The sequence below is a fragment of the Haemaphysalis longicornis genome, unplaced genomic scaffold, assembly GCF_048455015.1.
Source record: "Haemaphysalis longicornis isolate Haplotype H1 unplaced genomic scaffold, Haemaphysalis longicornis Haplotype H1 scaffold_2, whole genome shotgun sequence".
In the NCBI taxonomy this organism is placed as follows: Eukaryota; Metazoa; Arthropoda; class Arachnida; order Ixodida; family Ixodidae; genus Haemaphysalis; species Haemaphysalis longicornis.
In genome coordinates, this window is record NW_027526295.1 from 133,812,694 (window position 1) to 133,826,930 (window position 14,237).

General features: G+C 48.2%; 1 protein-coding gene across 1 annotated transcript in view; it reads right to left on the bottom strand.

The window, feature by feature from the left end:
- Nucleotides 1-3,572: 3,572 nt before the first annotated feature.
- The window catches only part of LOC144167395 (4-pyridoxate dehydrogenase-like), a 61,564-nt gene continuing 50,899 nt past the window's right edge, over nucleotides 3,573-14,237 (bottom strand). Inside the window, exons 9-11 of the mRNA XM_077696667.1 lie at nucleotides 13,837-14,014; nucleotides 8,758-8,980; nucleotides 3,573-4,558 (exon numbers count right to left, since the gene is read on the bottom strand). Of these exons, the coding sequence (XP_077552793.1) occupies nucleotides 4,303-4,558; nucleotides 8,758-8,980; nucleotides 13,837-14,014 (657 nt within the window). The 3' untranslated portion in view covers nucleotides 3,573-4,302. The remainder of the gene's footprint in view (nucleotides 4,559-8,757; nucleotides 8,981-13,836; nucleotides 14,015-14,237) is intronic.

Genomic DNA, 14,237 nt, shown 5'->3' on the forward strand with positions numbered 1-14,237 from the left:
GACATATAGGAGCCCTTAACCACACATTTTAACCGCGATGTGGAGACGTATTTTCGCGTAGCGTAGAGTTTAAAGCACGTAGCCGCACGGCTCACTGCCATGGTTGCCAGAACTCGTTTTGGCAGAATACGCAAGGTTGGCTGGTCTAAAACTTCCGCTTTCCGATGTACTAAGCCATTGTCAGGGAAAACATTTTGGTTCAAGGTGCAGTAGACATTCGATAAACGGCACATCAAGGGACAGAAGAAAATAGCTTCGTTTAGCAGGAGTTCCGTTAACTGAGATAGATGTGTGAAAGTGCAAATTTATGTGCGTACTAATACCATTTCATGAAACTGTAAGCACCAGAAGGTGAATGTAGCTGATGGTTTCGCAGAGAGCAAAAAAAACTACGAGAGGTTCAGGCACAGCATTCACAAAATTGATTTGGCTACATTGAGTCGCTTTGTACTACAAAAAGCATCATTTTTTTGTTTATGTCCTTGCAACTGCATCTTCACGGAGGCTAGAGGCCTCAACTTCGTGAGTGCTTAGGAGCTACCGAATTTAGAAGATGCTCACGCGGTAATAAAGCGCGAATAGCTCCACGATGGCACGAACGAGGTGGCAGGAGCTGATCACTGTTACCTAGGCGTCTTGAATCAAGACCGAACGACTGGAACAAGAACTGCAATGTTGCATTCGTTGGGCTAACACGGCTGACCACTAACGAGACCAGGCTTACGAGGCCAACGATGCTAAAAAAACATGGAGGAAGAAGAAGAAAAAACGAAACAGCTGGAACCCTGAAAAGGTGATTCTCATGCCAATGGGTTTCACAAGAAGTTCCATTTATGGTTCCGTTTACACGGTGATGTGGAAATTTTAGTTCCGATTACCGAGAGTTTTTTTTACGTTATCTGAATACAGAACCAACCAACTTACTGGCTACTGTTCGGTTTAAGCGGCAATTCCGTTTAAGCGATTTTCGTTTATCGAGATTTTACTGCAGTTTAATCGATGCCTTTGCATTTGGATTAGAGAGCGTATACTCCACAACAATCGGTTGTCTGTTCTTTTATGCGTTGCTGCAGGTAATGGGAGATTTAGTAACCGTTACGATGTTGCAGATGCCGACCGTATACGCCGAGCTATTTAAGCTTCGATGTTCATACCAAAATATTCCAATAACAGCAAGGATTGCTGGCTTCGCCCACACCGCCGCATCACCATGCAGTGTTCTTTCAGTCGAACCTAATCAACAGCACACCGCCTTAACCACCTTGAATCCAATGAGAGCTTTCGCGTCTGCTGCAGTTCATGGCGGTGAGATACGTCAGTGGGCCCATTGGGACGACCCCTCGTTTTCCCTAACGATCTGAAAGCTATTGATCTTCTTGTACATTAGTAGCTGCAGATTTGAGAACTCTAGCTGTCATAGCACACGTAGTATGTGGTACCCTCACGATGGTACACTCCTTAGCTCATTTATGCGTGCGAGGCGGATAGAGGTATATTAAAAAATTCCCCGCATTTCCCCAAGGGGAAGAATGTGAAAGTGCGAATGCACGAGTTGAATTTGCGCGGTTCGGTAATGTTCGCGAAAGAGAGATCACACACACACACACACACACACAACTACAAAGAAAGAAAGATGCATTTATTCACAGACACCTATTTGTGTTGTCGTTGTACTTGATTGCTAGAGCGGATCTCAGCTTTGAAATTTCGTGTCAGTACTCCTTTAAGCGGGTGCATTAGCCCTTCTCACGCCCGATTCCTGGCCCATCCCCCACGTGGGTATGTCTCCACGTGCTCCACGTGCGCGAGGTATCTTCACGTGCGCGGACATCGCCGGTGGACGCAGGTTCAGGGTCGCTTAAGAAGTGCATTGCACTTAAAACAATATGTCATACATCCATATTGTATCGTTTTGCCATAGGCAAAGACGGGTTTCTTTGCTTAGAGACTACGAAATAAACAACAAAGTTTCCATGACTCCCAATCGTTCGTGGCACGGCCCTCCTGAGAAACGGCAGTGCAATTCACACAATGGCGAAAATACAAAAACGTTTTGACAAACTGGGTCACAGTGTAAAGTACCTAAACAGGGGAAGTGTAGGAGTCAAAGATGAAGACGTGGGAGAGAAAAGAAAACAAGAGAACTGTCGTAAGACTGCTACTGTTTATTAGACAATGCTAAAGTACAAAACCTTTTTTTTCTGCGATAGATTATTGGCGTTTTCGCGTTCAAAATGCTTCCGCGACATTGCTAGTCCAGTTATTGAAATTCTTTTGAATGAACTTCCTTCTCGAGTAATAACCGCGTGCAATGGCACTGTGTGCAGTAAGAGGTTTAGGGAGAGAACTACGTTACTTGCAGGTGATCCGAATGCTGAACCCGGAGCCGAATATTCGGACGTCGGCCCGCTTTGCCAATATAACAGCACCCACACAAACTTCTTTGAATACAGAAAATTAGGCTTGACACCACGCATTTCCTCTCCCATTTTTACCGGTCGATTTTTTTTTCACGGCCGTTAGAACGTATAATCGACGAACTATATGTAGCCCTAGAACAAGCAATAAGAAAGTGCAACGGCATATACATACTAAAGATATTTCAAAAAAAAGTTTTAGCGTGAAAGGTTTGGCTAACCTTTTAAAAGCAAAGCTTTCTATCTCTACCAGCCAACGGTTCTTTCGTGAAGTGCGGGACATCAAACTCCTAACACGGCGGAGGCGGCGGCGTGGGGAAGGGGGTACGGAGGGTGGCGGAGGGTTTCACTCAGGGAGCACAATCTAGATGGCGCGACGAATTTACCCAGCGTTCCCCGCGCGGAAGTGCCTGCTCGCCTGCGGCGGCGTCTGCGGTACGGCTTTGTCGTCTGCTTTAGCGACGGGTGTTTTGGGCCTGTTTTGGCGCAGCTTCGCGTCCATTGCGCGCTTCCTTCGCACGGCTTGGTTAACTTGTTCTATAGCGCCTCCAGGGTAACCCTCAACCTACGGAATTAAGTGGTCGAACGGCAAGCTACGATAATGATTGGTTTGCAGGGCAGGAAAGCAAATTGTATACAAACCATATGCAGACATCTGGCCGCTAGAGAAACGCTCTTTTGCGAACTGCTTTCCAAGAATGGGACTTCGTTTTCTAAATTGGTAAATAGCGATTCGGTCGTGTTTTAAGAGGTATTAAAAAAGGCTAAAGTAGCAACTGGTTTTGATGAATAGCGATTATAAGAGTTCCATTAGCTTTCTCGCAATTCTCAAACTTACTAAACCAACTAGTTTATACCGGTGTAAATGAGAATCACTAAGCTCACATGCTGAATTCTTTCGGTGGCTGCGCCTGTGTCGCGCGGTGGTGTAGCCTTCAGCTAGCACATCACGATGGCTAGGTTCCGCTGCATCACCCTTCGAAAGACGCTCCGCTCCGTTTTCTTTCTCCGGACTCACGGCGGGGCTACAGCGGCGGCGTTCGCCGCTCTTGCCCGGGTGTAGCCGACGCTGCTGCTGGGTTCGGAACGCCCCTTACCACCCCCGCCCCCCCCCCCCCCCTCCGAATTCCAGGTAACGGCTGGCAGCATCTCTGGTTTCACTCTTTGTAGAACCACGTGTGTGAATTCAAGTGATGTCACATGGGCAATTCTTGTGGGTGTCATTTAAAGCTTCGCTTTCCAACCACCTTCACTACGTGGATTGGAGCCAATCTTTTTCGAAATTGCCTCCTTTTTGCGCTGTGTACGACGGTGATATGGTTCTGTGATTACTGATTAGTGTTTTTACTTATTTTCTTCCTAATGACACTGGACAGCAGTCATTACGTTAGTGTTAATCAAGTGCACTTTCAAGATTTTCTAAAAAAAATATCATTTCGGTGCTGCATTGGCTTCCAACCTTAAAACCTCGCTCCTAACAGTTGGCACTGACGCAGAAAGCATAGACTCCTACTTGGGCAAAACAGTACTATAATATTGGCCGCAGTACCATGACAAGTAGAGCGAGTGAAAAAAAATTACGCAAGAAACTCTTACAAACCGAGAGTATTACCAACTACCTACATGCATGGCGAAGATACAACACAGCAAGGAACGGCGACTCACTATGGCAACATCCTAAGCCATCATCCCAAGTGCCTATTATGTCTTGTTTTTGTTGTTTTCAGATTTTGATAGCACGCTACATCCTCTAGGCACGAAATCAAGTTCAGAAAATTAGCAGGACTGCTAAAAATGGGCTTGAACATCAGGTACGATCAGAGAAGATTGTAAGAAGACGTTCCCATGTTATCGGTGGTCCGCATTGTTTCCACCCTCGCAAATGTCACAACTCCGTACGCAATTGTCCCATCCCCGCTTCGGCGTGTGCCGAAACGTCGACTTTCGTAGGTTTTGTCGACGGCTTTGCCTCCCGAGCAAGAACACCACTATCTCCGTGCTCGGTCCGGCCGTTGTCCTCCAGTATCATTTCCGCCGCCTTGCTCCCGATCATCATGCAGGGCGCATGCGTGGTTCCACTCGGGATATCTGGCATCACGGAGGCGTCGGCCACTCTGAGGCCAGTCACGTTACCACGGACCCTGCAGATACGTATGCGAAGACAGGGGCGTTAGGCCAAATTTGGTAAAAGATGGTTTCCCTGCCTCAGTTGGGCGGCTTCAGCGAGTGCCAACATTTCAGGATAGAACCCTAAGATATCGAGTGCGCAGGTGGCCGCGTGAACAAACGGCCACGCTTCGATCGCGAGCACGGTTTGGTGTGCACTTAACGTCTCACAAGCGGAGCGCATAATCATCGACGTCAATGAGAATGGTTTTGTCCGTTGCATTTTTAATGTTTGATTGAAAAGCAATTCTTATGTCATTGTTTCACTGGGAGAGTGAAATCTTCGCGGGGTTATGTTTTACATGTGTTTCAATCTAATCATCATCATCATCGTAATCCGTCTACGCCCACTGCATGGCAAAGGCCTCTCCCATGCATTGCAAATTATCGCGATCCTGTGCTAACTGCGCCGAATTTATCCCCGCAAACTTCCTCATCTCATCTGCCAACGGAATTTCTGCCGCCCCCTGCCATGGTTGCCTTATCTCGAGGGATCCACTCTGTGACCCTTAATTACCAACGGTTATCTTGCGTTAGCATTACATGCTTTGTCCACGCCCATTTCTTCTTCTTGATTTATACTAACATGTCCTCAATTTCATATGGTCTCCGAATTACGGACGCAACATTGTAAAGCAATGCGATTGAATACCCGGTGTGAGACAAGGCACTGCAAGTAAATAAATATTTTGTGCTGTTAAAGACACCGGTGTAAAAACCAGCCACCCCGCAAGATGCAGGGTTCATGGGTATTACCAAACTGTCAGGAGGTTCGAATAGGTCGTAAAGATGGCATTACAACTCTCATCGTATCTGATCTACACCAACGCAACAGGCTGCGATATATAAGCCTATGGAAAAAATTGCAAAGATAAACCAGAGATAAGCGGGCTTACTTCCTACAGCAGCCACAGGCAGAGCGAAAAGGAGTCGTGGCAGAATAAACATCACGTTCCGACAGGCAGTCGCTGTTCATCACTCGACTCCGCTTTTAGACAAATGCCAATTTTGTTTCTTGCGCTCCTTTCCCCCCACTTTAATTTATTCCCATGAATTACGGGTTAAGAAGGGCTTCTTCGGCATTTTTATACTGCTTTAAATGCCTGTTTGGCTAAATGCCTGTTTGGTTTTCGTGCCTAAATGCCTATAAATGCAGATTTTAACAATCAGCGCCCATACCAACACTATTTAACCTCAAGTTTGCAGATACGACTGCATCTCATTCACTCGCCTTGTCCATGCAGCGTCGTCGGCGTTGTTGTCGTCCGCCCCTCCCCCATTCTCCTCGCCGCGCGAGCTGCGCTCTCCGCAACTCACCCCCTCTCCTCTGATGCCCCTCTCTCGCGAGGGGCATTGGATTGGATTCAAATGGCTTGGCTTGGCTTGGCTTGGCTTGGCGTGGATTGGTTTGGATTTGGATTGGATTAAAGTGGATTGTGTTGGATTGTGTTGCGTCATAGCCGTGGCAGACACACTGGCGCCGGCGCATGTGCAGTACTCTCCCTTCCGCGGTCTCCTCTCCTTCGGGCGCGCTGCGCATATAACCGGTGTGCCGCTCACCGGCGGCCTTTCGGTCGACGGTTGCTCTTTCCCGTAAAACCTACTCTTCGTCACACAAATCGCTACCGAGAGATCAGGAAAGTTTATTGCGTGCCCGGCAGGTCAACACCTTCCCGCATCCCACCAGATTACACCTCTTTGACCGGACACACGTTTCTCCCCTTTGCCGCTTCTGTGGAGAGCCCGGGACTCTCAGACACATAGTGGGCGGCTGCGACAAGTCCACCCTAGACCCCCCTAACATCCACCTTTCCACAGAGCTTTGGGAGAGAGCCTTGGCCAGCTCCGGCCTCGAAGATCAGCTGCGCCTGATCGAAAGGGCTGTCGACGCGGCCCGAGCTCAAGGCATCCTGGAATGAGGACGCCTCTCTCAAGCAGTTTCTGGATTAATTAAAGTTTATTCTCTCTCTCTCTCTCCGCTTGCGCTTGAACCCCCCTCAGCGCCGCATCACACCAGGGTTCCCGCGAGGGGAGGTGGGCGTAATTTTTATTTTGAGAACAGTTTGAGATCGTTGTTCATGTTACCGGGCAGCATTTACTCGTATGGCACTCCATAAGGTTAAACTTCGACGCCTAGTTCAGCACACTCCCAGAAAAAAATCCCTAGCTTCATTTGAGTGGCAAGCTGATTTTCAATGACAAGAGACGCAATTTTGAATCCAGAAACCAGGAGACGGTGGGAGTTTGCCATTGTTTTAACAATTTTTGCGCTGATTCTTATGGCCGTACTCAGCGTCTATCCTCCACTCCATGTGCTTCCTCGCCTCGGCTAGTTGGAAGATTCCGCAATGTTTTTACGTGTGAAAATCGCTTTGACGGATCTTCACGAATGTAGGATGGAGTAGAGGAGGGATTCAGAATACCGGAGTTAGACAACCATACGCGCGCTGTACGAACAGGCTTCTTCAAAACATGTGCAGTCGCATCCTCATTTCTAGAAGCATTCTCAAATCTAACTGCATTTCCCCACAACGGTTCAGCATTGAGCACGCCTTTGTTAGCAGATTATTCTTATTTGAAGAGGCAACGCCGAAACATCATTCAGCAGCTGCGTTTCCTTACGCATTAACATTTGCACACCCGACGGGTTCTAAAACACGCCTTTCGATGAAAAATTTGTTCGGCTGCCAAACATGTTTTCAAAAATGCTCTTCAAATGTGTAGAAGTGTCTTTGCCCGTGTCGGGATGTGTTGCCTTAAGAATGCGGATAATGTCACGGCGCATAAGAAAAGTCCAAGAGTTGTACCTAACAGACGTCATGGAAGGTCATCTTAACTTCTTGAAAAATCGTCGGCTCTCTTGTAGTTATTATTTAGGTCTGTTTGTTTGTGTCGTTATTAGATTTCCTCATCAGACATAAATAAGTGATTTTTAATTACTATTCTCGGCCCTCAAGTACGATATTCTGTGCATGTTTCATTATATGCGATGTTCGCGCAATCGACGGTGGTCATTGAACATGATTAGGAATGGTGCGTCTGTTGAATTGAGCCAGTGAATCCAGAAGTTTTGTGGGCAGTTGAACGGCTATATTCTACAGTTGGCACCTTTGTGCCTTCATAAACAGTAACGTTATTTTCTTTTCCAGTCGTAGATACAGGTCGCGCATGTCGTCTTTTAAAATTATTGGTATTTAAGTAAGAAGTTATAGTGCCCACATTTACAACGTTAGGGGCCTAGAACGTTGTTTTGCCTGTCTGTTTCCGGCACCTCAAACGCCCTTTTTAATGCTTAGAAAACCCGCCTCTATTCATCATAATAGATATAGGAGTATGTTCTCATTTCTTGCAATATATGATTTCTTGTAATATATGATGCAATATACGATTTTTTCCCTGCAACAATGCAGTGCACAATGAGAAAGACCTTGAAGAACCGGGCCATGTTTAAAAATCCACCAGCAGAACTTAAAAGTTCACGGTGACATGTAATTGGCATATTCGGCATGTAATTGTCGTGGCGAGGTGTGAACAGCCAGATGTTCTCTAATGGTTGTGATCATTATGAGGGTGGGGGTGCAGCGACCGTGAAATGTTACAGTGTGTAAACTGGAACATAAAATACGATGAATATAAATGAGATAACGTGATAGGTTGGCGAATAGTAAAGCAAGGACATGTTTGATTAATATCAGGGAGCTGTGAAGCAAGGCACACGAGGTAGAGGTCGGGAGGTCTGAATTACGGGCACTTTCTTAATCCCAACGGAAGAAAACGGGGCAAGGAAATAGCAGCACAGCAAGGGAGCGCGAAATTTCAATGGAACGGGGAAGTAAGAAAAATTTATGGGATGGTGCGACGTTACGCATCTAGCCTTCCCAGATGCCGCTACCACTAGTTTTTCCCTTTACACGTTACCTAAACAGGCTTAACGGCGTCTTGAGCCAATTTTAGCTGTACTTTTTATGATTAGACGTAGAACTTGGACCGCGACGCCATCTCCTCAAACCTTTTCATAGAATTGGACATCTGCTCTCCATGAAGACCCTCCTGGAACGCCTCCACACTGTCTCCGCACCAACTCTTGCCTTCAATTGCGCCTACAATGAACGCATCCGTCCAACTCACAAGCAAGATGTACCAATGTCTTGGAAGACCCGAGCAGAAGACTTGCCTGAGACGTTCGTCAACTACCGCTTCCGGGTGGGAGCCCATCGGCGCCGTGCAGCACGTGTGCCAAGACATGTGCGCCACGTGCCGGTACAAGCACTCGATGTACTCCATGCTCCACACGGCTCCCGCATGGGTACACGCTGGAAACGGGACGTGCGAGGCCTGGGCGCCGATGCTCCGCATGGCGTCCGTGCTCAGCATGCTCTCCACAAATTTCTTGGTACCTGCAATGCACAGGCAGCCCTTTCAACTTTCGCCCACGCACCTTTCGTTGAGTTTATTTTGTTTACTCAAATACATACGTTCTTTTTATACCTGAAATTACTGCACGCCTCGAGGATTGCTGGAACAAGGCATTCCTGAAATTTTTGCATGTAACCGCCTTTGTGGCATTCTATAGTTCGGTCTTTAGCGTTCAATGCTAACAAATCGGCCAACTGTATAATGACGCGGGCGTATCTTTGCGTAACCAAAGTGACACGAATACACCGCCGTTCTTATTTGTATCCTCATCTGGATACGTATCAGCTAAATGTAGTATGAAAGCCTTGTACAACGCAGTCAATTTAACATGCCAAGTGAGGTAAGGATATTTCAAGAAATAAAGTATAAGTGTAGGCCACATCCTAGCAACCTTTTGGGCAGCTACAGCAACTGGCGCCTTTCATACTGTCGCAGAAAATCTGAACGCAGCATTGCTATCATGTCCCGGCGTACTGCATGCATTATAATCTCCACGTGGGCGGTGATACGTTATCTGATGCAAGTGACCCCATACCGTGAACATGGTGTACGCAGAGAATATTCAGCGTCGTGGGTACACTTGGCGGCTTGGCAGCCACCGGGATGTGCGAGGCCTGTGCGAGTTCACCCGGCTTGCACGGGAAATCGCCTCTATGGAATGGGGCGGCTGCAAAATCGCAGCAACTTTTTGACTGCAGCGATGGCTCAGAGGTACAGCACTCGCCTCGTATGCGGAAGGTACTGGGTTCGAATGCTGGTGCCGCCGGGCACCCACCGGTTTCTTTAATGGGTACAGGCGTCCCTGGTCGAGTGCGGACCCTTGAAAGGGGAATCCACGCCTGGAAAGCTGCCTTTACCCTATCGAGGGGCCCCTGACCCTTGTCCATCTGGCGGGGCCCCCGGCCATCATGCCGCGTTGCGCCATTGCCGGGGGTGAAAGAGTCTGGCGGCTTGTCCTGCCACAGGCGGTTGCGAGTTGAGCGTCCATCGTGGCTGTGGAAGGCACCATGTGAATTCGTGTTCCTTGGTGGCGCCGGGCACCTACCGGTAAAATAGGTACAAGCGACTCCCCGGCCTGGCGCTCGGCCCTTGTGTGGGACTACAACGCTTGGGAAGTTCACCCGGCTTGCACGGGAAATCGCCCCTATGGAATGGGGCGGCTGCAAAATCGCAGGAACTTTTTTTTTTTGAACTTTTTTGTTCCGCGGGCGCACTCCTATGGTTTCTCAATTAAAGTGGGCCTTCTGCGAAGTGGTCAAATGTCGGGCAGAAGAAGCACAGGGGACGGAAAGAATACACAAGGACGAGCGCTCGTCCGTGTGTATTCATTCCGTCCCGTGTGCTTCTTCTGCGATACATTTCGCCACTATGAAGTACCAACTATCCCAGCCTTCTGCGCCTTTTGCAAAACATCGCAGCCTTGTCTTGATAGGACAAATAAAGTAGCACGCGAGGTGGCGCTACTGCGGCCTATGAGGGTGGAAAGGTGTCTGGAGGGGTCATGGTACCAGGATTAACTTTCGCTAATTCGGTTCTGTGCATGAAGCCAGAGACCCAAGTGGGCCTGGAAGTAAATCAGAGGGCGGTAGGCAGATTGACCCTAGGGACCCACAGTAAAACTACAAATGAAGCGGTACAAGGGGATATGGGCTGGTCGTCTTTCGAGGCGAGGGAGGCGCAGAGCAAGATAAAGTTTGAGGAGCGACTTCGTGACACGGAGGACGAAAAATGAGCCGCGAGGGTGTTTAAGTTCCTGTATTTGAGGAGCGTGGACACGTGGTGGAGACGGAGGACCAGACAGCTGACCAAGCGGTACGGAAAGTCGGTAGGGGACAGCGGGGTTTACACAACAGTTAAAAAGCAGGTAAAGGCAGCAGAGACGACGAAGTGGGCAGAGAGAATGGAAGCGAAAAAAACCCTGGAGACTTATAGGGCAGAGAAACGGGAAATTAGGAAGAAGGGATTCTATGGCAATACGAGAGGCAGTGCGTTGCTTTTCGAGGCACGGGCAGGGTGCCTGAGAACCCGGGCATACACGGGTAGCTACAGGCAGCAGGATGAAACGTGTGCATGCTGCGGCAGTGATCGGGAAACTATAGACCATATTGTCAGGAGCTGCACAGAGATACCGCCACCGCGGGGTGAGGGGGAAACGACGCTGGCGGAGGCTTTGGGGTTTGGGGCGAGGGGGAACCTCAACTTCAAGGCCATAGAGGTGACGAAGAGGCGACTGGAGTGGTGGTGAAGGAAAAATAGGGAAGGGATGGGTACTTAGGCGGAGTAATCATGCGGGCGAGAATTTAGAACAGCGAGGGGAGAAAAAAAAGGGGGGTGGGAGCGATGAGTTTAAAACAGAAAAGAGGCAGAGATGGGAGGGAGGAAGCAAATCTATAGGTTAGCTGGGAGTAGGGCAAGTAAACGTAATAAAACAGGCAAGTCGGTTGCTGACAACCGACGCCCCGATTCAAAGGGAAAGCCACTAAGCATCATCATCATCATCAGGGTTTCTTTTCATAGCCCGCTCACTTAAATACATAGGATCGTCGCAATTCTTACTTTTGAGTGGAGATCCACAGCAGTGTCATGTGCTAGAGCCCTGGTTTCCCAACTCCTCAGTCAAACAAGAACTTTCCAGTGACCTGATTCACGAAATGGAACTTCAATCGTTGAGGCTTCTGATGTACTTCGAGCTACGGAGATGGTCATCCCACATTGCGCCGCTCCAATTGGTGAGGGTTTGCCATGGAACGAACGGCCACAGTTGACACCTCTCCCCTCCCTCCAGCCATACCTACCTGTAACCTGCTTCCAATGTGCCGACGAACAACCAACGTCAGCCGTACCCCCCCCCCCCCCCACCCTCCCCCGCTCGAGATCCGAGGGCCACAGCAATCTGTATGCGAAAGACACAGCCGGGGCGAACATGACACTTCCGCCACGTTGGCGGGGCCCATTAATTTTTCACAGCGAAGCGGTTGACCTCTTGTTGGTGGGAAAAGTTAGTGTCGTAGACAAAAAACCTAGGCAGGACTCAGCAAATCTCGCCCGAGACGCTGAGAGCATGTGTAACCCAAGGCAGGAGCCAGCATGTGCCACCAAAGCCCAACGCGATATTTCTTTGCAATCAGGCGTACAGCATAGACTTCAGTATTCATTCATAAAACAATAAAACAACCATCGAAACCGCACGATGGATGATAATGCGCCTGTGAACAATGGGACCCCCCATGTGCTCCTGGTAAATACAAGGTTTGCAGCTGCTCGCGAAAACGGGGGCTGAAGCTATTCGAGGGAGAGCGCATAATTCAGGCTCTGCCGCCAGAGAAGCCGAGTGCAATTGACGAACCCGACGAGATTACAAGGAACATTTCATACCCTTCTACAACAGCATGTGTACTGGTTTAGAAAAGCTTCGCTGGAAATCCATTTTCGCCGGGCGGGGTGGCGGCCATTTTTTTTATCTTGCCCAATCACAAAACGCTTTATGACTGCGTAAGCTCGGATGCGAGATTCAGGTGAGAGATTTAAGTCTGTCCCTCCGCCCATCCATCATCCGGGTCCTTCCTTCCTTCCTTCCTTCCTTCCTTCCTTCCTTCCTTCCTTCCTTCCTTCCTTCTTCCCTCAGTTTTTCATAGCTTTTTCCTCATTTTTCCTTCTTCTCTCTATTGCTTTGTTTCACGTCTTTAATTTAAGTAGCGGGAAAGCTTTTGGCAGACAAACTATTTGCATTTGCGCATCGTAATGCTTTCGGGTTCAGCGTAGAAAAGTGAAGCTAATCCAGTTGAAATAGTTCTTCGCCAAAAAAAAAAGCTCTATACCACTTCTATAACCATAATTTAAATTATCTCTGCTGCACTGACTAAGGTTTGCCAGGGTCTCAAATGACTATTGCGTATGTGACGTATATTGCTGTTACGCAGATATGTGGATATATTATTAATCGGGCATGTAGAACATAACTGTGATTTTTTACAGGATAGCACGAATGGGGGTAAAACGAGAGGGGACGCAATACCATCCCTATTCTCGTCTGCCCGTTTGGTACTCGTGCGGTATTTTTACGCTGCTTTTTTTTTACGCCCCGCACCACCTTGTTATGGTTACCACCCTTCGACAGTGCATGCATGTCGTTTGAATGCGTGTCCGAAAAGGTTATTCCTCACATCATGGCGGGCGCTCCCACAGCAGAAATAATGAAGATACTTGCGATTTCTGTCTACCAGGACTAATTGTCTGGTGTGACATCGATATTATGCTAGGCCGTGGTACTGGTATCTTTCGCGCAAAGCGAATAAACTTGATGGGGTGGCGTTCTGTTTTTATTGTGCCGCATTTTTTGCGTTTCGTTTGTTTGGACCAGATGGTAGGGTGTATAAAGGCCAGTCTATGAAAATAAATATTCAGTTGGAAGTCACCGCTTGTCCCGTCATCTTCTTTGCCCACGAGTGGTAATTACATTCTGGGACCCACTAAATCGCTAACCAATACACATTGCATGTTATGTTGCGATCATCAATACCGAGGACGAATGTTGGGATTACGATCTAGCATGCAGAAAAGCATAAAGTACAGCAATCTTTTTTTTATTTTCCCGCGCCATAAGATTTTCGTCCGTATGGGCAGCGCACTGCGGCGTATTTTTTGTCGGAAAGGAATAAAAAGTGCCGGATCGCTGCAGCATAGCAAACTGTTATCACGCCTGTTTCCGCTGATGTGTTATTGGTGATTCTTCAGTGCTAGCCACTTCTTGCATACGAAATCAAAATCAGTAAACCATGGAAAGTAAAATTTGAAAAAAAAAATGAAAATGTGTATGTACTGCAAAACAACTACACACCCCAAGCCATGGCCTTGATGTCGTCAGGGTGCTCGAGTAGATGCGGGTCTATGAGTGGGGAGTTGTTCGGATCTCTACTTTGCAGAGTGATTCGACCTCGGGACTTTGGCCGGTCGAGGATGAGTCCCGCTCGGAAACCCGGCTGATCCGTTAGCGGCCCCAGGTAGCTGTCGTAAGCCTGCAGTCAATCAATTCGAGCACATTCAAAGTGACGGCGACGGCAAATAAGTGGGAGGTCTTTAGGCAAGAGCCGCTCTCTACACCTGACTGCCCTATTTGCCAGTAAATGATTTCAAAAGTGGATTAGCTTACCCGGACATGGCGGGGTTTCACGGGCCTGGCTTGCCTAGGTCCCTGTCAGATACTTTAAGACCGCACTGCACCCTCAGCGACCTTTTCAG